General features: G+C 38.8%; 1 protein-coding gene across 28 annotated transcripts in view; it reads left to right on the forward strand.

The window, feature by feature from the left end:
- NRXN2 (neurexin 2) overlaps positions 1–24,105 on the forward strand; it is a 3,426,600-nt gene that overhangs the window by 2,363,677 nt on the left and 1,038,818 nt on the right. For all 28 annotated transcript variants that reach the window (XM_073605072.1, XM_073605074.1, XM_073605073.1 and 25 more), the window contains one exon: positions 1,347–1,734. In XM_073605072.1, the coding sequence (XP_073461173.1) occupies positions 1,347–1,734 (388 nt within the window). The remainder of the gene's footprint in view (positions 1–1,346; positions 1,735–24,105) is intronic.

Consider the following 24,105-nt stretch of genomic DNA (forward strand, 5'->3'; position numbering starts at 1 on the left):
AGATTATCTGCAGATATAAGCCATGGCACCCCAAATATGTTGATCAGGCATACAGGGGTGACATGAGCGCACATCATATTTAGCAGGAATTTTGTAAAATGTACTGTGTTTTTATCTACTAATAATGATTTTAGTGTGTTTTTAACGAAAATATTGTTTTGATAAACATTTGGGCCAATAACATTGTGCCCTAAAAATAAGTAGCACCCTATTTGTACTCTACTGGTCATGTGCTTTCAGAAAATAATGGGTCTGGGGGGGTCTTTAACAAACTCTGAAAGCTGTAAGTGAAAAATAAAAAAGCAGTGAAAAAATTGCAAAAATGGCCTGGCCACCTGAGTGTAAAAATGGAGCACATGTCCTGGCAGCGAAAGGGTTAAACAACAAAGGTTGTTGCATATGCATAGAATGCATTAAGGTAGAAAACCTTCTGCCTTTTAGAATCACTTTAAATCACTTCCTTCTCCTACCCAGGACTACATGCCCCATGAGACATTGCTCCTCACATATTCATATTCACAAACTCACAGGTACCCACTGACATGCATTGACAGTGTACTGAGCTGTATGTGTGCTGCACTGGATTTCCTGATATGTAAACAAACAATGCATTCTGTATGCAGGCCAACTAATCGGCTGACCAACTATTTGATTATGAAAATAGTTGACAACTATTTTTATAATTGAATATAGTTGATAAGTTGTTTCAGCCCTACATGCACTTTAACGTTACAAACACATGACCACATAACATATTCAAATGGATGTATAATGTTGCAGCAGAGAATTAAAAATGTCCATGGTCTTGATAGTTTATTTAGTAAGGCCCCTTTCACACGGGGCTGTCCATTTTCACTACTCCGCTTGCTCAGCGGTGATCGCTCCACTGATCCCCACTGAGCCGGCGGATGACAAGTCCGTCTCTGCACTCTGGGTGGGATCGGTTGATTATGGACCGCCTGTCCATTTTCATCCGTTCTGAACCGCCAGACGGATGGAAAAAAGGACATCCATCCGTCTGGATTTTGCGGATTGGATCGGGGCGGATCGGATGTCAGCGGACATGTCACCGCTGACATCTGACGCTCCATAGAGGTGTATGGAGCGACCGCTCATATCCGCCTGAAAAAACTGACAGGCAGATCTGAACGGTCCGCATGTGTGAAAGGGGCCTAATGCTATTTACTGTCTTCATTATACAATTATATTTATATGTGATATTTATATGCATAATTGATATTTACATTTTCACTCTAAGCTTTCACTAACCTAGGCATTCTAGTCTTGAGCTGTGTAATTTTACACGCATACTGTTCTTATTGATTATTTTTTGTATCTGTTTTTAGGACACATGGCTGGTGACCATACCCGACTGGAGCTTCATCACCTAGAAACTGGCATAATGACTGAACGCAGATTTCTTTCAGCCCCACCTTCAAACTTCTTAGGTCATTTAACAGCTTTACGTTACAATGGAGCACCATATCTTGATTTGTGTCAAGATGGTGAATTAGGTAGACGTTGTGAGCTCAATGCTCGAGCTGGTGGTCTTCGTCCACTGTTAGCTGATCCTGTAGTCTTTCGATCAGGTCCAGCCCACCTTGCTTTGCCGCGGCTTCAGGCTTATGCTTCCATGCATCTCCTCTTCATGTTCCGTACGCGACATCCTGATGGACTCCTACTTTACAATGGTGGTCAAGGGCCTGATTTTATTGCTGTGGAACTTGTAAAAGGGTGAGTAATTTCATACATTCTTCAAAAACACTGTACTTCACTGTAATTATATTTTTTCAGTAAACTTGGTGCTTATATTATTCATTATATTTTTTTTTAAATGTAACTATAATGGTTTTGGACCCATTTGTATTTTAAGTTTCACTCAAGTTTGTTTTAACTGATGTTTTATATTTGTTTTTTTGCTATTCAATTATCTTTGTTTTACAAATGAACATCAATTGCAGAGATGATTCAGAGCATTGTGGGTTTTCTGAAAGAGAATACAGCAGTAGCTATTTCCTTTTTGATTATCTTTCTTGTATTGAAACCCATCTATCTAACTTATACAAAATTAAAGAGACAAAAAAACTGCGCTTGGAAAAATGTATATGTGGCAAGCTGCAGTTACAAGTGAGGCACACCAAAACAAAATTTATAACAGAGAAACTGCGCTATAAACGAACAACATAATAGACATCAATATTAAGAAGTCCCATGTGCATTAAATAGTCCCTTGTATAAAACAAAATTAAGTCTTGTCATAAATGAGTGACGTGGATTTCATCCAGAAGAAATATGTGGTGAATTGGGCATAAAACGGGAACGCTTTAGTGAGGTAGTGTGCTTACCAGAAGTAAGCCAAATTGGGGCAAGTGGCTTAAACCCAGCTTGGGCCTTGAGAAGATCAGTCCCGGTGAGGCAGGATAAACACACTCGTCCCATGTTTACAGTCCACAGAGGTTTAACCAGATAAGAAAACAATGTGAGCGGAATAAATCTAGCCAAAGACTGTCCACCATACATGGAAAAAACACCGGATGCAAAGCAGCAGCAAACCTTCAGGAGATCCTGCTTACTGGAACCCAAACTGGGATAGACAGATGAAACGAGATCCCAAAACGAGCTCCTATAGGAACGGTGAGGATACGTCCTGCCACAGTAGGTTCCAGGCTCTCTTTCAATTACTGGAGATGTCCTCAGACTCTGCTGTCTTGCTGTTTGGCATGGAGCGGCTCACAGTCAGTTCAGAGCAACATTCAGTGTGTAGTCACAGCACACCATTCTCCTCAATAGTAGACACTGCAGACTGTGTGTGTCTACTATTGAGGAGAATGGTGTGCTGTGACTACACACTGAATGTTGCTCTGAACTGACTGTGAGCTGCTCCATGCCAAACAGCAAGACAGCAGAGTCTGAGGACATCTCCAGTAATTGAAAGAGAGCCTGGAACCTACTGTGGCAGGACGTATCCTCACCGTTCCTATAGGAGCTCGTTTTGGGATCTCATTTCATCTGTCTATCCCAGTTTGGGTTCTGGTAAGCAGGATCTCCTGAAGGTTTGCTGCTGCTTTGCATCCGGTGTTTTTTCCATGTATGGTGGACAGTCTTTGGCTAGATTTATTCCGCTCACATTGTTTTCTTATCTGGTTAAACCTCTGTGGACTGTACACACGGGACGAGTGTGTTTATCCTGCCTCACCGGGACTGATCTTCTCAAGGCCCAGGCTGGGTTTAAGCCACTTGCCCCAATTTGGCTTACTTCTGGTAAGCACACTACCTCACTAAAGCGTTCCCGTTTTATGCCCGATTCACCACATACTTCTTCTGGATGAAATCCACGTCACTCATTTATGACAAGACTTAATTTTGTTTTATACAAGGGACTATTTAATGCACATGGGACTTCTTAATATTGATGTCTATTATGTTATACAAAATTAGCCTGTTTGCCGACCACCTACTTCTAACTCTAACCCAACCACATACCACTCTACCTATCTTACTCTCTAATCTTAAGCGATTCTCAGACATAGGTCTCTCCACCAATGAAAACAAATCTGTGTCTCTTAACACTTCCTGATACAGAGATAACCTCCTTGAAGCAAAAATATAAATCAATTGGGCTTCCTCTCACCTTAACTACCTAGGAATAATCTCATCTATTCCTAACATGGTCTTTATGCAGCCAACCATATTACAATTTTTCTAAAACTAAAATCTCTCTGTTCAACCTGGTTTCACCACCACCTCTCCTGGATAGGGAGGAGCAACGCCTTTAAAATGGCAATACTGCCAAAGCTACTATACTTGTTCTGCACTATACCAGTACTTATCCCATTGTCAGAATTTTTATACTGAAATATTAAAACAATATTGTATTTATGATGCAAACATCTGTTTTTAGGAAGATTTTCACATTTTTACACAAATACAACCAAGTAATTCAAGTTTGTTTATCCATGCTATTTTGAAGACAAGTGATCACAACAATATGCTAAAAATATATATTTATTAACCGCTTCAGCCCCAGAAGAATTTACCCCCTTCCCGACCAGAGCGTTTTCTGCGATTCGGCACTGCGTCGCTTTACCTGACAATTGCGCGGTCGTGCAATGTTGTACCCAAACAAAATTGACGTCCTTTTCCCACAACTAGAGCTTTCTTTTGGTGGTATTTGATCGCCTCTGCGGTTTTTATTTTTTGCGCTAAAAACAAAAAAAACAACAATTTTGAAAAAACACAATATTTTGTACTTTTAGCTATAATAAATATCCATTTTTTTTAAAAAAAAAAGCTAATTTTTTGTATTCTTCTACATATTTTTGTAAAAAAAAAAAAAAAAAAAAAAAAAATCGCAATAAGCATATATTGATTGGTTTGCGCAAAAGTTATAGCGTCTACAAAATAGGGGATAGATTTATAGCATTTTTATTATTATTTTTTTTTACTAGTAATGGCGGCGATCTGCGATTTTTATCATGAATTCGACATTATGGAGGACAGATCAGACAATTTTGACACATTTTTGGAACCACTGGCATTAATACAACGATCAGTGCGTTTAAAAATGCATTGATTACTGTAAAAATGTCACTGTCAGTGAAGGGGTTAACACTAGGGGGTGGTGAAGGGGTTACCTGTGTACCCTGCTAGGTGATTCTAACTGAAGGGGGAGAGGACTAACTAGAGGAAGTGACGGATCGTGGTTCCTAGCTAATAGGAACACACGATCTGTCACTCCTGTCAGAAAAGAACAGGGAAGTGTGTGTTTACACACACTCGTCCCTGTTCTGTGTCTCCTGCACATGATCGCTCGTGGCTGGCGATCGTCGCGACCATCGGCCACGAGCATTGGCACCCCCGCTGCGCCTGCTATCCGGACCCCGCTAGCCAAAGTACAGCTACGTGGTTTCGCGCAGGGGAGCCAACCTGCCACAGTATAACTGCGGCGGCTGGTCCGGAAGCAGTTAACTAAGAATTCAGTGTAAAATAATATCAGGTATATTTTGTGATAATACAAAAATTTATATAATTTCAAATATCAAATATATGTGGGAATACAGATGATAATCACATTTCTACACAGGTTCTTATTACACATTGTCATATTTCAATACTTGAATAATAACTTGGTAACTCTTAGACTTGGTAACTCTTAGTGAATAGCTTTCCATAGCTCCACGGACTTATGTAAACAACTAGGTGTTGACTTTAGCACTGTGATTCCTTCTCAAAAAAAACAGACCTTAGGCCTCGGTTCACACAGGGGTGACTTAGCCGCCTGACAAGTTGCGTTCCGTTCTGTACTATGGAATCGTTCTAATAGGAACAACTCCAGTCACTCCGACTTAGAAAAAGGTTCCTGTACTACTTTGGGACGACTACAGGGCGACTTGCATTGACTTCTATACAGAAGTCATTTTGCAAGCCGCCGCTGAAGTCGTGTGCAGGTCCCTTACAGAGTTGCGCTGCAAGTCAGGCTGCCCCTGTGTGAACCGGGGCTGAAACTTACACTTTAAAATGCACAAACAAAATGTTATACTGTTCACATTGCTTGATAATTTAATCAAGACTTATTTTTAAATTTAGAATGAATCTATTTTTAAACACTTATCACGACAAAACCATTGTACAGACTTTGGTCTTAGCTTTGTAGAGACAGACAAAAATGTGTATGTCTCTTAATATTTGGAATATAATTATATCATGCTGCAGGTAGAAATAACGCAACTCCAAATTGCTAGGCCACCATATTAAATGGTTCTGTTTTGTATATGTCAAAACAATTCAATTACCAACAGGTAAAATAAAAAGATTAATACTTTACCAGAACTTAAGAAATCTGTTGTTTTAAGAAGCATAAAATTAGGTGTCCCACAAGGGACCTCTTGCAACACTCCTACATCTCTGTGCTTTCAAGATCTCAACCCCCTCTCCAAATTCTTTCCATCTTCTTCAAGATCTCTCCCCTGATCCCCTCTCTGCTATGTGTAACCACTTTTATCCAACCCAAAAAGTGGGTGTGTTTGTCACTACTACGTAATTGATGATGTAAAATGATGGGTTGTTTCCATGTAACTATGACAACCTCGTCTGTGCGGCCATCTTGGACTCTTAATATTTTCACCACAAGGGGCAGTATGGTATTAGAATTGATATTAATTTGTCAGAAATCGATCTTCGTGTAACCTTTAACTTTAGACTTAGCAGAAAACCATAAACATCTAGAACTGTCTAAAATCTGTCATTTTCTCTAGCCATCTTGGCTCCTCTTGAAATATATGTGTTTGAGAAAATATCCCCACACAATCAACTTGTGTTCTGAATTCCTTGAGACTCAGATCATTGGAATTTAACCCTTTGTATTATTTCACAAATACAGCATCTATACTTTCAAACTTTTCATAAGATCCCATATTTGTAACCCTTATTATAATAATATATATATGTATTAATGGGTTTTATGAATATCCATACAATACATTATGAAAATATTATGAAAGAAAAAATATTATTAAAATATATAAACCAATACATGTAAAATCATTCACTTAATTATGTATATAAGTACTTCAATATAATGAACTTATATATGTATTGAGGATTATTGTTAATATGATTGTTATTTAATATATAATACAACATGTTTAATTTGTGAATAAGCCCTCTCGTGTTGCTCAATCCTGGAAACAAAAATGTAGGTCTGTAAGCTCATGGTTTCCTTATCTTGTTTATTTTACTAAGTGTCCAAACCTCTAATTTACGATCTGGAATAAAAATACAGATAAGGCTTACACAGTCTCTTTGTGAGGCACTCTTGAAAAATCATGCACTCAGATTCAACTTTAGAGAGAGAAGAAAAAAAATATTTAAAATGGCTTCTCTCATGTTCACAAAAATAGCTGTAAAAATAATATGATATTCATAGGCCTTCTATATTCTTTTAACCTCAATAGTTCTGACAAATCCCCCCCCATTATTTCTCTAGTATTCAGGAGAACAACCTTGGACATACTAGGGAAAGAGGTCTGAAGAAATATCATCGTCGTTTAAAAGATCTGGCCATATTATTTTTCCTTATACTTGAAGGACGTTTCTTTCTTCATCCATATTGTAAATGAATGTTCTCGTCTGACTTGGATTTTCTTAGATGGCTTCAAGTCTTTATGGAAACAAAATGAACTGTTGCAGTGGTGGTGTACCCCACCATTTCAAATGTAATAAAAACAAAGCTGATAAACCAGAAATTGAAGAAACTCTTCAGTGGACCCATTCTTGTATCTCTACAAGCTGAAAATTGGATATATTATCCCTCCTTTCACTGGATATTCTTGGATTCAAGCACACAAGGGACTTCTGCAACAAATCTTTCTTTCCAGCAATACGAATCCTGGAGCGTCTTGCATCATAACTCCTCATGAAGGATTCAGTTTGGTGACAGGTTCCATCTGGAACTGGGTGCCACGGATTAACATCATCCATATGATCGCTGTGTCTTTGGTAATCATCATCGTCTTTACCAATCAACGATCTGGTCTGGATTGTCAATCTTTTTCTATTTAAATAAATAGACAGTATGAATACATATTCTTATTAAATAATGTTTACATTTTCTAACTATGCTATATATTTGATATACCGATTGGTTAATTATATTTTAATTAACGAAAATCATCAATGATCTTATGTTAATAGTATTCTGCCATGATTGGCAGGATCAACACTAATGCGTAGAAGTATAAGATTTGACGATCTGTAAGTTAGGAGAGAATTCACAATGTCAAATTATTACATTCACATTCTCTTTAGATCCTTATAAGTCTCTTCTTATACATTACCTTCCAGCATTCTTAGTTGGAACCTAGGATGACAAGCATACAATTGAATACTTTATACCATACCCAAACATGTCCTCTATTCACTGATATTGGCAGATGCTTGTGACTTCATCACAGCCTCCATTTTCTTCTTGGAGACTTAGGTCTCAGGAAATGAACCTTGGAGCGACACCATTGGTCTTTCTGTAATGATATGTTAACACCCGCCTCTCTCAACTGGTTAAGAACATGTCTGATCTCTTGTATATGCTTTTCAAACGTTATGCTATCCGACCAAAATATCATCCACATATGTTAAATTTCCTCTTTCAGTTACATCAGGCATAGCCTTATGTAAAATAACAAACAAAAACAAAAATCTGTTTCATACCCAAATAGCATTCTTTTTCAGTTGTACTATTCCTTACCACATTTAAATGCCAGCTTGTATGTGTCTTCACCCCCTTGGTATTTTTCGTGTTTTGTTGCCTGACAACCTGGAATTAGCATGGATTGTTTGAGGATTTGCATCATTTAATTTACAGAACATGCCCACAACTTTGAAGATGTTTTTTTTTTATTGTGAAGCAAACAACAAATAGGACAAAATAACAGAAACAATCAATGTGCATAACTATTCACCCCCTAAAGTCAATACTTTGCAGAGCCACTTTTTGTGGCTATCACAGCTCCAAGTCGCTTTGGATAAGTCTCTATGAGCTTGCCACATCTTACCACTGGGATTTTTGCCCATTCCTCCTTGCAAAACTGCTCCAGCTCCTTCAAGTTGGATGGTTTGTGCTTGTGAACAACAATCTTTAAGTCTGACCACAGATTTTCTATTGGATTGAGGTCTGGGCTTTGACTAGGTCATTCCAACACATTTACAGGTTTCCCCTTAAACCACTCAAGTGTTTCTTTAGCAGTGTGTTTGGGGTCATTGTCCTGCTGGAAGGTGAACCTCCGTCCCAGCCACAAATCACACACAGAGTGGTACAGGTTTTGCTCAAGGATATGCCTGTATTTAGCACCATCCATCTTTCCCTCAACTCTGACCAGTTTCCCAGTCCTGGCTGCTGAAAAACATCCCCACAGCATGATGTTGCCACCACCATGTTTCACTGTGGTGATGGTGTTCTTTGGGTGATGTGATGTGTTGGGTTTACGCCAGACATAGCTTTTTCTTTGATGGCCAAAAAGTTCAACTTTAGTCTCATCAGACCAGAGCACCTTCCTCCATACATTTTGGGAGTCTCCCACATGCCTTTTGGCAAACTCAAAACGTGCCATTTTGTTTTTTGCTGAAAGTAATGGCTTTCTTCTGGCCACTCTGCCATAAAGCCCAACTCTATGGAGCGAACTGCTTATCGATGTCCTATGTACAGAAACTCCAGTCTCTGCTGTGGAACTCTGCAGCTCCTCTAGGGTTACCTTAGGTCTCTGTGCTGCCTCTCTGATTAATGCCCTCCTTGCCTGGTCCATGAGTTTTGGTGTGCGGCCTTCTCTTTGCAGGTTTGCTATTGTGCCATGTTCTTTCCATTTGGTTGTGATAGATTTGATGGTGCTCCTAGGGATCATCAAAGATTTGGATATTTTTTTATAACCTAACCCTGACTTGTACTTCTCAACAACCTTGTTCCTTACGTGTTTGGAGAGTTCCTTGGTCTTCATGGCAGTGTTTGGTTAGTGGTGCCTCTTGCTTAGGTGTTGCAGCCTCTGGGGCCTTTCAAAAAGGTGTGTATATGTAATGACAGATCATGTAACACTTAGATTGCACACAGGTGAACATCATTTCACTAATTATGTGACTTCTGAAAGTAATTAGTTGCCCCAGAGCTTTTTATGGGCTTCATAACATAGGGGGTGAATACATACGCACATGCCAATTATCAGTTTTTTATCTCTGAAAAATTGTTTTATGTATATATTTTTCTACTTTTACTACACCAACTTAGACTATTGTGTTCTAAACCAACACATTATTCAGATTAAAAAAACATTGAACTAAAGGCTGTAATGTAAAAAAATAGGTAAAAAGCCAAGGGGGGTGAATAATTTTGCAAGGTACTGTACCTGAACGGTCCAACATCATTGAGCATAATCTAGTGTGGAAAAGTACTTAGCGCCTTGTATTTTTATACAAGCATTGATCAATATATGGCACAGACCAGCCGTTCATATATGCTCGCTTATATAGCTGCAGGAAATCAGCATATAAACGCATTGACCATTTGGTTTAAAAATACCAAGTATAGGATCATCATAAGAACTATGCACTGATCCCATAACACTCCTTTCCTTGAAATTCTTAATGATTTCCACTAGCGAATCATAACAAGCTAGGGAAAGATAGTGATGCTTGATGTAAACAAGAGGTGCGTCTGGATCAGTCTGAATCCTGGCAATGTGTATGTCTATTAGACCACAATCTCAGGAATCTTTTAACAAACATATTTTTAAACTCCTTAAAAATTTATATTTACCATGGGTGTGGGATTTACCTAAATCCTTTCTATATTACATCCTGTCTGCGAAACATTTTAATGCAGCAGGATTTTTTTTAATTTTGGCCTTTTTATACCTGGCTGGGTAAGAAAAAAATTATTAGCACCTGAAGGAATAATGAATTTACCAGATCCATGGGTACAGCAAAGCGATGTAATATATCGTTGCCAAAGTACACATGATATTTTGGGTCATTGATTACCAGGAATAAATTATTGGCTGTTATTCCCTCCACAGAAATGGATAATATGCATTTAGCAATATATTATGACTATTAGAGTCATTATCCAGATCATGGACCCAATTATCCTGAGGGTTTGAAGACCTATTTATTTTAGGACTCGCCAACTAATCTAGTAGCTTTCTACTAATGTAATTATATTCCTGACATAAATCCATTTGAACCGTTCTATTATTTCCCAGCTTATTAATGTTTAGGGAAAAGAACACCTTACCATACACCTTTTCAATCCCTATAGGAATTGAGTGTAATTACTGAACTCATTAGAGTCAGTATATACTGGATGGAGGTGAATATTGAGAACATCACCTTCCAAGCAAACCTCTCAACCTTTTTCAGGGGACATACATACGGTATTATCCTCCTGTCCAACCCTTCTAGGGAAATTGTTGGAGTTGCCTGTAAAAAGATTCCATCTAGAATTGAATTATTCCATGAGATGGATCTCAACTATATTCCAGTCTTTCTTTTTCACATGGCAGTTGTGATAGGGCTAGGAAGGTCCATATTTAATGGGCCTTATTACTTGAGACCATATAAACCTTTTAATAAAATCACAATAGGATTTAATCTTTTAATTAATCGATTGTAGGGCATATTAACTATGAATGTGGGAAAGTAAATTACTTTATTCCCCTAATTGAAGTTCATGGATGTCGCACCACTTCCTTAAACTAAATCTCTCTAAAACTGAGCTATTAATATTCCCCCCGCCCGTGCCCCCCTCCACAACTTTTCCATCAAAATCAACAATGCAACCATCAGTCCCTCCCCTCACGCCAGGGTACTAGGTGTAATCCTAGACTCTGACTTGTCATTTCAGCCTCAAATCCAATCGTTGTCAAAAGTTTGTAGAATTCACCTCCGTAACATCTCTAAAATTCGCCCCTTTTTAACAAATGAAACCACCAAGCTCCTCATTCACTCCCTTGTTATCTCTCGCCTTGACTATTGCAACTCCCTTCTCATTGGCCTGCCTATCCATAGGCTATCCCCTCTCCAGGCTATCATGAATGTCGCTGCCAGACTTATCCACCTTTCCAACCGCTAAGTGTCTGCCAACCCTCTCCTCCAATCCCTACACTGGCTCCCAATCACCAAGCGAATTAAATTCAAAATACTAACTACAACATACAATGCCATTCACAAATCTGCTCCGAGCTACATCACCAATCTCATCTTCAAATATCACCCAATCGTCCTCTCCGCTCTTCTCAAGACCTCCTACTCTCAAGCCCTCTCATCTCCTCCTCTCATGCTCATCTCCAGGATTTCTCCAGAGCCTCTCCCATCCTCTGGAACTTGCTACCTCCACCTGTCCGGCTATCTCCTACTCTTGCTACCTTCAGGCGATCCCTGAAAACTCATCTCTTCAGGAAAGCATATAACGTCTCTAACTAATCTTTTACCACTTCCATCAGCTCATTCCCCACAGTTACAACCTCTTGTACCACCTGCCCCACCCTATTAGATTGTAAGCTCTTCTGAGTAGGGCCCTCTTAATCCTCTTGTATCTTATTGTATTATAACTGTATTGTCCCCCTTTTATGTTGTAAAGCGCTGCTTAAACTGTTGGCGCTATATAAATCCTGTATAATAATAATAGTAATAATAATAATAATAATAATAATAATAACTAGGCCTTTCCTATGACTTCAGAACAGTGCCTAAAATAGTTACAATGACAGCTTTAATTTTTTTTTTCTCTGAGACAAAATAGTTACTTGGATATTTATCCAATGTCTTCATTATGGTATCCTGCTTCTATGAAATACCTGTAAGGAACAAAATATAAAAAAAACTTGGAATGACACGTAACATTTTGTCTGCTGTTGGTAAGGAGGAGGTTGGCCCCCACCTTTTTGTTACACAGACACAAACTGTCAGATTTTTTTTTCCTTCACGGCAGGAGTTTGGCTGCAAACTAAAATCATAGTCTCCCCCTCCCTTCTTACCCTTTTGCAAAGCAGGGGTATAATTCATTTAGAAAGAAAGAAAAAATATATAAACATTAAAGTTACTTTACTCATTTGTTTTGTTTTTTTTACTGGTCAATTACAGACATTTAAATATTTGAGCTAAATTTCTCATTTTTGCTGACTGGCAAATCACATACATTTACATGATTTGACACCTTAGCTAGCTTTTCACTTTTTGGCTTTAGACAGAGTACGGAAATCACTTTTTGGAGTCTCGATTTGTCCCTGCTTCTTTTTAAACTGAGCCTCAGCCATTATCTGAGCGGGCTTTTTAAATTTATCCTGAGGCTTACCACAGTAAAAAGAGTGGTGCTCTCCATTATTAGTCAATCCAGACCATTTTTTGGATGGTAATCCCGGGCCATAACCATTTTTAAGTTAAGGCATCATAAAACAGTTGGATAAATTCATAACTCTCAAAATCTGGGTTTTTCTTAGCCAAGCTATAGACCCCTTCTTGAGAACTTTTAAAAATTCTCCGGGACTTTGATTTGGCCTACATTTCAAAGTATACATGGTCCTTCTGGCAGCAATAGCCGACTTATAGGGACCAAGTTCTGTTTTTATTTCCCATTCTTCTTTGATAGAAGATATCACCTGATATTTTACAAATTCTCAGTTTTTTCTGTAATGCAGAACAATTTCATTTTCTGCATCAGCAGGGCCGGCTACACTAGAAATAACTTTAGTGTCAGTCATTTTTCAATATTGCAACTAACAATGGCAATATCAAAAAAAAAAAAAAAAATTATATATATATATATATATATATATATATATATATATATATATATATATATATATATATATATATATATATATATATATATATATATATATTAACTACTTCAATACCGGGCATTTTCAACCCCTTCCTGCCCAAGCCAATTTTCATTTTTCAGCGCTGTTGCACTTTGAATGACAATTGCGCGGTCATGCAACACTGTACCCAAATGAAATTTTTACATTTTTTTTCCCCACAAATAGAGCTTTCTTTTGTGGTATTTGAACAAAAAAAAAAAAAAAACACAATATTTTTTACTTTTTTGCTATAATAAATATCCCAATTTAAAAAAAAAAAAAAAAAATTTCCTCAGTTTTTACATATTTTTGGTAAAAAAAAAAAGCAATAAGCGTATATTTATTGGTTTGCACAAAAGTTATAGCATCTACAAAAGTTATAGCGTCTATAGGGGATAGTTTTATGGCATTTTTATTATTATTTTTTTTTTTTTTTTACCTAGTCATGGCGGCAATTTTTATCGTGACTGTGACATTGCGGCGGACAGATCGGACACTTTTGACAAGATTTTGGGACCACTGGCATTTATACAGCGATCAGTGCTATACATATGCATTGATTACTGTATAAATGTCACTGGCAGGGAAGGGGTCAACACTAGGGGGCGATCAAAGGGGTAACTGTGTGTCATAGGGAGTGATTCTAACTGTAGGGGGCAGGGACTCAAAAGGGGAGGAGACCAATCGGTGTTCCTCTGTACTGGGAACACGCCATCGTTCTCCTCTCACCTGACAGGATGTGGATCTGTGTGTTTACACACACAGATCCACGGTCCTGCTCGGCTAACGGGCAATCGCGGGTGCCCGGCGGACATCACGGCCGCCGGGCATGCGCATCGGGTCCCGAGTGACGCGGCGGGGGCACGCAAGCGCCCCCAGACAGCCGGGAAGCCCAGGACGTCATATGACGCCCACCCAGGATGGGCGATCCCTCTTGCGGACGTCATACGACTATATGTGGAATGTGAAGTGGTTAAATGACAATAAAATATATATAATTTGCACAAATATATTTCTTGTTTCAAACTTTGACAGATCTCAGCAGTGCCTCCATAAGATGTCAGAATGTTTATACTGAAATAATAAAACAATATTGTATTTATGAAATTAATGCAAACATCTGTTTTTAGGGAGATTTTTACATTTTTACTCAAATACAACCAAGTAATTCAAGTTCATTTATCTGTGCTATTTTGAAGACAAGTGATCACAATGATATGCTAAAAATATATATTTATTAACTAAAATATCAGTGTACAATAATATCAGGTATATTTTGTGATAATACAAAAATTGATATAATTTCAAATATCAAATATATGTGGGAATACAAATGATAATCACATTTCTACACAAGCTCTTTTTACACAAAGTCATATTTCAATACTTGAATGATAACTTGGTAACTCTAATGCCCCGTACACACGATCGGACATTGATCGGACATTCCAACAACAAAATCCATGGATTTTTTCTGACGGATGTTGGCTCAAACTTGTTTTGCATACACACGGTCACACAAAGTTGTCGGAAAATCCGATCGTTCTGAACGCGGTGACGTAAAACATGTACATCGGGACTATAAACAGGGCACTAGCCAATAGCTTTCGTCTCAATTTATTCTGAGCATGCGTGGCACTTTGTGCGTCGGATTTGTGTACACACGATCGGAATTTCCGACAACGGATTTTGTTGTCGGAAAATTTTATAGCAAGCTCTCAAACTTTGTGTGTCAGAAATTACAATGGAAAATGTGTGATGGAGCCCACACACAGTCGGAATTTCCGACAACAAGGTCCTATCACACATTTTCCGTCGGAAAATCCGACCGTGTGTACGGGGCATTAGTGAATAGCTTTCTGTGGCTCCACAGACTTGTGTAAACAACTGGGTGTTGACTTTAGCACTGTGATTCCTTCTCAAAACAATCAGACCTTAAAACTTTCACTTTAAAATGCACAAACAAAATGTTATATATTGTGCACATAGCTTGATAATGTAATCAAGACTTATTTTTAAATTTAGAATTAATCTATTTTTAAACACATATCACGACAAAACCATTGTACAGACTTTGGTCTTAGCTTTGTAGAGACAGACAAAAATGTGTATGTCTCTTAATATTTGGAATATAATTATATTATGCTGCAAGTAGAAATAACACAACTCCAAATTGCTAGGCCACCATATTAAATGGTTCTGTTTTGTATATGTCAAAACAATTCAATTACCAACAGGTAAAATAAAGAAGCATCAAATTAGGTGTCCCACACAGGACCTCTTCCAACACTCCTAATTCTCTGTGCTTTCAAGATCTCAACCCCCTCTCCAAATTCTTTCCATCTTCTTCAAGATCTCTCCCCCGATCCCCTCTCTGCTATGTGTACCACTTTTATCCCACCCAAAAAGTGCGTGTGTTTGTCACTACTACGTAATTGATGATGTAAAATGACGGGTTGTTTCCATGTAACTATGACAACCTCGTCCTCATCTTGGACTGTTAACATTTTCACCACCAGGGGCAGTACAGTATTAGAATTTATTTTAATTTGTCAGAAATCAATCTTCATGTAACCTTTAAAGTGGATGTAAACCCAATGTCATCCTTTCTAAACTACTGCCATAGGGGTTATCTATAAGGATATACATGCCTCCTGCATGTATCTTTACCTGTCAAATGTCTCCCCTCTGTTATTAGAACCGAAAAACTGCATATTCTGTGGGTGGGTCTGTTGTCTGGAGCTCGGTGGGTGGAGCTGTGATGTCAGTAGACTCCCTGCCCACCTCTACACTCCCCTTGTCAATATGCATTTTCTCCTGTGTATTTCTAACACTGAACTTCTGCAATTACATTATGAAAATATTATGACAGAAATTTTTTAATTAAAATACATAAACCAATACATGTAAAATGATTCGCTTAATTATGCATATAAGTACTTCAATATAACAAACATATGTATTGAGGATTATTGTTAATATGATTGTTATGCAATACATAATACAACTTGTTTAATTTGTGAATAAGCCCTCTCTTGTTGCTCAATCCTGGAAACAAAAATGTAGCTCATGGTTCCCTTATCTGTCCAAACCTCTTATTTACGATCTTGGATAAAAATACAGATAGGGATTAAACAGTCTCCTTGTGAGGCACTCTTGAAAAATCATGCACTCAGATTAAAAAAAATTTTGAATGGAGTTAAATGGACTTTGATGGAGTCGTATAAGCCTAACCTGAACTGGCTTCTTAGAGCTGGGTCATTCACCCTTAGTCAGGTGCCCAGCGGCGGAAATCAGAACAGTATTGCGTTTATCCTTTTTTTTTTTTTGTAAAAGGCTTGTGATAATGGCAAGTCTACCCCAATGCAGGTGGTCAGACACTACAGCTAGCTACTGTGTGCTTCACCTATAGCAGCCCCCTTTCCCTTAAGGCAAGCAGGCTTACTGGTACTTTGTTTCCCCCAGGACTTATACACAATGCTATAGTGCCTGGCCACCACACCAGGGCAGATACGAACCGAGCAAAGCCAAGAGATACTTCCAGTTAGCAGACTGATAGCGTGGTTCAATGACAGTCCAGGTAAAAGCCAGGCTGTGTTCAAGAAACAGTCCAATAATGCGGTCCAAAGTCATACACAGGGAAATCCAAACTAGCAAACAGGGCAGACAAACGGGGGGGCTTGATCAGGAAAAATGCAGGTATCATTGTCTCTATCACAAGCAAAGGACAGAGAATTTGGCTGCCTATAACAGGTGACTGACCATATCAATCACCTTGCGGGTGGACACAGACAGGGAGAACCCAATACTCAAAACCCGGATGCAGGAATGAGGAGCAGGAGCACTTAAGTGATCCTGACACTTTCCAACCAGACCTGCCAGACTTTATCAAAATGTTTCGGACACCCCCTGCCCCTGTAAGTAGCTTTATAAAATGGGATCATTTTATTCACCAGCCCTTTCCAATATGCTAAGGCAGTGTTTCTCAACTCCAGTCCTCAAGGCGCCCCAACAGGTCATGTTTTCAGGATTTCCCTCAGATGAAACGGCTGTGGTAATTACTAAGGCCGTGAAACTGATCAAATCACCTGTGAAAAATAATGGGGAGCTTGAAAACGTGACCTGTTGGCGCATGTGCGGCAGCCTGAGGTGAAGGTAATGTTACCTTAGAGCTCCGCTCCTCTGGAGTTTTCATCGGAGGACTACAGGTCCCAGTGAACCAGCAAGTATCCCAAAACTGCAGAAAATCCTACCTAATACTGTCAGCTTCACTGACAATGGTCTTGAGAGCTCCTAAAACGAAAATTAAAGCAGGAAAAACGAAGGAAACGGCACACAGGCTGGCGGCTGGAATGGCGGCGGCATCCTCTCCCCCACAGCACAGCAGTGAATACACTAAAAAATCTTTACCTCACAGTCAGCACAGCGGTGAATACACTGGAAAATCTTTACCTCACAGTCAGCACAGCTGTGAATACACTGAAAAATCTTTACCTCACAGTCAGAAGACACAGGCTGCTAACGGTGAGCCTGAGTCTGAATATGAATACTGTGAATTACAAGCTGCTACACAGTCTGACATCTTCAAAAAATTTGAATGTATGCTCCAGAAAGCCCTCAAACAGACTTCTGATCATATAACTGACAAACTGACTAAAGAAATTAGAGAACTAGGTCAGAGAACAGCTGACTTAGAACTGAGGGTTGATGAAATTGATAATTTTACACAGAACTACATGTCTGAGATGAAGGTACTAAAAGAGGAAAACTTTACATTACAAAATCGTTTAGAGGACCAAGAGAACAGAGATCGTCGATCGAATCTGCGAATCAGGGGAATCCCTGAATCTATTCTAGACCTGCAGGCTAATATCACGGCGCTCTTTCAAGAATTATTACCTGGAACCCCTATTGACAGGTTTGAAATGGATAGAGTGCATAGAGCGTTAGCCCCACGCAAAATAAATGGTCCCCCGAGGGATATTATAGCTAAATTGCACTTTTACAGAACCAAAGAACAGATACTAACAGCTGCCAGAGGGAGAGAATCTCTTAGCTTCCAGGGCAATACCTATCAACTCTTCACGGATTTGTCCCCACTAACGGTTGCAAAAAGACGTGCTCTTAAACCTCAACTCCAGGTACTCCAGACAAATCAAATTTCCTATCAATGGGGATTTCCTTTTTGTCTCAGATTCACTCATTTGGAAACAAAATATGTTTGTCGCTCTTCAGAAGACTTGAAGTCAGCCCTATTTGATATGGGCCTAGCCGAAGCAATCTTACCAAATGACCAGTCTCATAGGCGCTCAGCTTTTCGTTCTACACAGCAAAACAAAAGACCCAAAACCCAGCTATTTCACATCTTCCCATCAAAATCTTAACAAGCGAGGTCGATATGAACATTCACCACCAAACAATGAGGATTCAATGGACTGACAATCTAAGCCAGACTAGTTATTTGTCCTTGCTACTTTTTTCCAGCACAGTATGCTGACAGAGTTAATAAACTGGCCATATTCATGACTAAAATGAGTTATGGCTACATACTACTGTTATGTTACAAAAATATTTTTTTTTTTTAATATTTTTTTTAAATTTTTTTATATTAACTTTTTTCTGTTTTTTTTTCCTCTCAAGTTTTTGAACTTTATTTTTTATTTTTTTTGTAACAATTTAAGCGAAATTTTTCCATGATAGTAATGGAATAGTTCCTGTGGTCCTCCGATGTTATACATCCCTTAGGAATTTCTTGTTGCCCTTTATTCCACCTAAGGACTCCTACCATTGTTATAGGGGTCTCTATTGGTGGTCCCGGACCCTCTCAGAGAGTTCTAAAAACTCTCCTGAGATGCTCCTACACCCTATTATTTAGCCTTTATATACTGCTAAATTGTCTTCATATTCGGTTTGTTCGATTCTCCTCTCCTTTTTTCTTTTTCTATTCTATTGCTTCTTTCTTTAATCTTTGCTATTCCCTCCTGACTCTCGGGTTGGTGATCCTGGCTCTCGGTGAGTACTCTGCTTGTTATGCTATAATATTCGCATTCGTTGTTTTATGGCTCCTATAAATATCTTGTCATTAAATGTACAGGGGTTTAATACTTCACATAAGTGAACCAAAGCTTTACGCTCTTTTGCTATGAAAAAAGCTAATATTATATGTTTGCAGGAAATGCATTTTACTGACAAAGTTTATCCCAAATTTCTTTCATCATCATATCCACAATTCTATACTGCTTCAGCTACGGTTAAACAGCGCAGAACTCTCATTGGTTTTCACCGTTCCATTCCGTTTAACCTTGTATCCAAAATAACAGACCCTGAAGGATGATATGTTCTCCTAACAGGATTTATTTCTGAAAATCCTATTACTATTGTGTCTTATTATGCCTCTAACAAACGCCCAACTGCTTTCTTATCCCACCTTTTTCAACTTATAGAAGTACATAAGTTTGGTACTGTTGTTATTTGTGGGGATTCTAATGCTACTATTTTCCCGTTCTTAGATAAATCTCCCCCTGGACCTACCACAAACTCAATAAACCTAACTTTTCAACATCTACTCACCACTCATAGCCTGGTAGATACTTGGCGAGAGATGAACCCTATTAGTAGGCGCTTCACTCATTATTCTTATCCACATAACTCTTTTTCACGAATAGATCATATTCTAATCCCGTCAAGTATGCTACCAGAAATCATATCCTAAATCATTCCTTTTCCATGGACAGACCACTGTGCAGTATTCATTACCATTGCTTCCACAATTCCTAGATCACACGATACCACTTGGTGTATAAACGATTCAATTCTGACCCACCCTTCTCATCGTGCTGAGATTGAAAAAGCACTTTCTGATTACCTAAAATCCAATGATACAGACGATGTCTCTGCTATTACATTATGGGAGGCGCACAAGGTAGTCATTAGGGGTAGACTGATACAACAAGCAACTAACCTTAAAAGAGAACGCAAACTGTTGTTTGCAAAACTTGAATCTACCTTTAATGACTGTCATCAAACTTTTCAAACCTCCCCGAATGCTACCAACAGTACCAAACTAGAAAAAGCCCACCTGGATCTAGATCTTTTTCTTACTGATACCGCAGATAAACTTATAAGTAAACGCCAGCATGTTCAATATCGCAGGGCAAATAAACCTGATACACCTATGGCCAGAATTTAAAAAAATTCACAACATATACATATGCCTATCAGATTGAAAGTATCCCGGGAATCTTACACTAGTAACCCAGTGAAAATACTTGAAATTTTTCGCTCTAAGTTATCTAAACTATATTCTTCTGCCTCAAATTTTGATAAAACTAAAGCAGACACACTGTTCTCCAATATCACGCTTCCTAACCTTGATCAACAACAGAAAGATCTTCTTGAATGTCCAATTACAGATACTGAAGTCCTTAACGCAATAAAATCTTTAAAATTACATAAAAGACCAGGCCCAGATGGATTTTCGGCAACATATTATAAACAATTTGCATCAATCTTAACACCTGTCTTAACTAAAGCCTTCAATTCGATTCTTAAAGGTAACTCATTTAGAACAGAGACTCTCACCTCTATAATAGCAATGATCCCCAAACCACATTCTGACTCCACCTCCTGGACTAATTATCGTCCTATATCCCTCCTAAATCTCGATATAAAATTAATTGCTAAAATTTTGGCCACTAGACTGAATAATATTATTGGCCTACTAATCCATAAAGACCAAACAGGCTTTATGCCTAAACGCCAAGCTGGAGATAATATCAGGAGAGCACTCTTACTTATTAATGCAGCTAAAACTAGACGAATCCCAGCTTGCCTTGTATCCTTAGACATAAGGAAGGCATTCGATTCGGTTACGTGGCCTTATATGGAATATGTCCTTGGTAAATGGGGATTTGGAAACAATTTTTTAACCTGGGTCTCATCCTTATACAATAATCCTAGAGCATATATCAAATATGCAGGCTATAAGTCAACAATGATTGATATCAAAAGAGGCACTAGACAAGGATGCTCTCTTTCCCCTCTACTTTTTGCCCTAATAATAGAACCCCTGGCACACCTTATTAGAATCAATCCTGACATTAAAGGTATCGAACTAGGTGGTTATCACCATAAACTATGTCTCTTTGCGGATGACATTCTCATATTTTTGTCTCATCCCCATATATACACCCCTAATCTACTAAAAACACTAGATAATTTTGCCCAAATATCAGGACTACATGTTAATCCAACAAAATCAAATGCATTAAATATTTCCTTATCTCAATTAGAATTTCAGCAGGCACAAACTTCCTTACCCTTTACTTGGGTTCCAAAGCTGCTTCCATACCTAGGAATAAAACTCACAATCTCTCTTAAAGACCTTTTTACGGCAAATTACTTACCCCTTCTTAAACAAACTTCCGGCTTCCTGAAACAATGGGCTCTTCTATCATTGTCATGGTTGGGAAGGATTAATGTAGTAAAGATGTCAATCCTGACGAAATTCTTATATTTATTTAGGGTGCTCCCTATTTCTTTACCATCTTACTTTCTTAGACTTACTCAACGTAGAGTTATGTCCTTCATTTGGGGTACCACCAAACCTCGTATACCTAAATCTACGCTCTACCTTAATAAATTGAGTGGTGGTTTGGGATTGCCCAACTTTTCCTCCTATTTCTATGCTGCACAGCTAGCACTTATACCCAGGTATCATACTTCTGTAGAAGCTCCCCTATGGGTAGCTATTGAATCAGTGGAAAGTGACCCTATCTCAGTGGCAAATATGTTTTGGCTCTGTCCTGCTGATAGAATACATCTTTCTAATCCTATCACGAAACAGACCCTAGCAGTATGGGATAAATGTAAATTTGTACATAATCTTCAATCAACACATAATCCCTTGCTTTCAAATAATAATCCAGCCTTTTATCCTGCCTGGAAATTCCCAAAATCATTCTCTGCATGGACCTCTACGAACCTGACTCGTGATTTATTTCTCTAATCTTACATCTAGAATCCCAACTAGTGTATAGTAAATATGGTTGTAAGATATCTCTAATATTACTTTATTTTATTAACTTATTTATTTATCTTTTTTATCATACTGCAAAGATCTTCTGATGATTGATATGTATCCATGTATTGTATCATTTTATTTCTTCTTCTGTGAAAACTCAATAAATATATTTAACAAGAAAACATGACCTGTTGAGGCGCTTTGAGGACTGGAGTTGAGAAACACAGTGCTAAGGAGGGTGTCATTGGCTTCTTTCAGTACAGAACCAATGCCTTTTGAGCATAGAATAATAGAAGACTGAGCATGGTACATTGAGCCATTTTTATGGCCCTGGGTTTTATAGCCTGAGTACAGTCCCAAGCATTGATCAGGGCTCATATTTTCACTGTAAGGGGAAATTTTGCTCCAGAGCCCCTGTACAGAAGGAGTCACAAACTCTCTCATTAGAGCCCAATACAGCTACCTCCAACATTGTGGCCGAATCCCCTTGCATCACATACTAGCACATTATGCAAAATTTACCTTAAAACAAAGCTGTTCCAGTGCCGCAATTTCAGCACTGCAGTCACTTCCATCATCACCCGTCTTGCTTCCGGGTTTGCACGCTCCGGCTCTGTGACTGGCCAGAGCCCCGATGACGTCAGTGTGCATGCGCCAGTGATGTCACTGGCTGCATGTAATGTAAATATCTCCTAAACAGTACACATTTAGGAGATATTTACACTACCTATAGGTAAGCTTTAATATAGGCTTACCTATAGGTAAACGTCAGCAAAGGAAGTGTACTTCCTCTTTAATGAGGTTCCGTGCCCCAGACGACGTCAGAAGTGTGACGAAACGTACGTCGGGCGTGCTGACGTGCTGACGTGCCGTATCCACCGTCTGTAGGACGGGTGTTCGTGCTAGCCGGCCGGCTTTCCATGCTGTTTTTTATCCAACACACTGTAAGTGTAATTTTAAAGTCTTTTAAATAAATATCCATCCAGGATTACGCTATGTTGCTCTTCCTTCTTTTTTGGGGCATTGTTTGTGAGATTAACTCCAGGTTATGGGCATAGCCTTCCCTGCATCCTGGTTTCCTTTGCGGAGGATAGTGAGCCATCCACGGTCTGAGGAAGTGTCCAAACGGTGTCCCCTTCTCAAGAAAGGCCCCGACCGGGTTAAGGTCACAAGCTCTTTAAGCTTGCCATTTGGTAAGCGCCCATTTTATACTTAACACTGTGGTGTGGTGAAGGTCCATCCAGTTCCACCTTATTTGCCTATCAAGGGGCTCAGTTGCCCGGTTTATCCATTGCACTTTGAAGATTTTCTTTCACCTATCGGACTTTATTTGGCACTTGATTGTTTTGGACTTTTATTTATCACTATTCACTATTTGTGATTTATTTATATTTCAAATTACAGCGCTGCTTTCCTTTTGTTTATTCATGTGCCCCAGAGGTTGATGTGACAAGGGGAGTTTCCACCACGCCTCAATTTTCTTTTTCACAAAGTCTAACAGCGGCTGTAAATTTAATGAGAACCAATCCGCAACCCTGGCAGAACCTGAAAACTCCATGATACGTAAATTGGGAAACCACTGGAGCTGTCCGCTGCATTGCTAGTTGCAGGGCCCAGTGGCAAAATGGTTGATTTGTCCCAATTCACCTGCGAAAACCACAATTTTTTCCAGGATGCGGAACACCGCTTGAAGAGACGGACCCAGATCTTTCAAAAATATTAGTAACAATACAGTAACAGTGA

This window comes from Aquarana catesbeiana, linkage group LG11, assembly GCF_042186555.1.
Source record: "Aquarana catesbeiana isolate 2022-GZ linkage group LG11, ASM4218655v1, whole genome shotgun sequence".
Taxonomy (NCBI): Eukaryota; Metazoa; Chordata; class Amphibia; order Anura; family Ranidae; genus Aquarana; species Aquarana catesbeiana.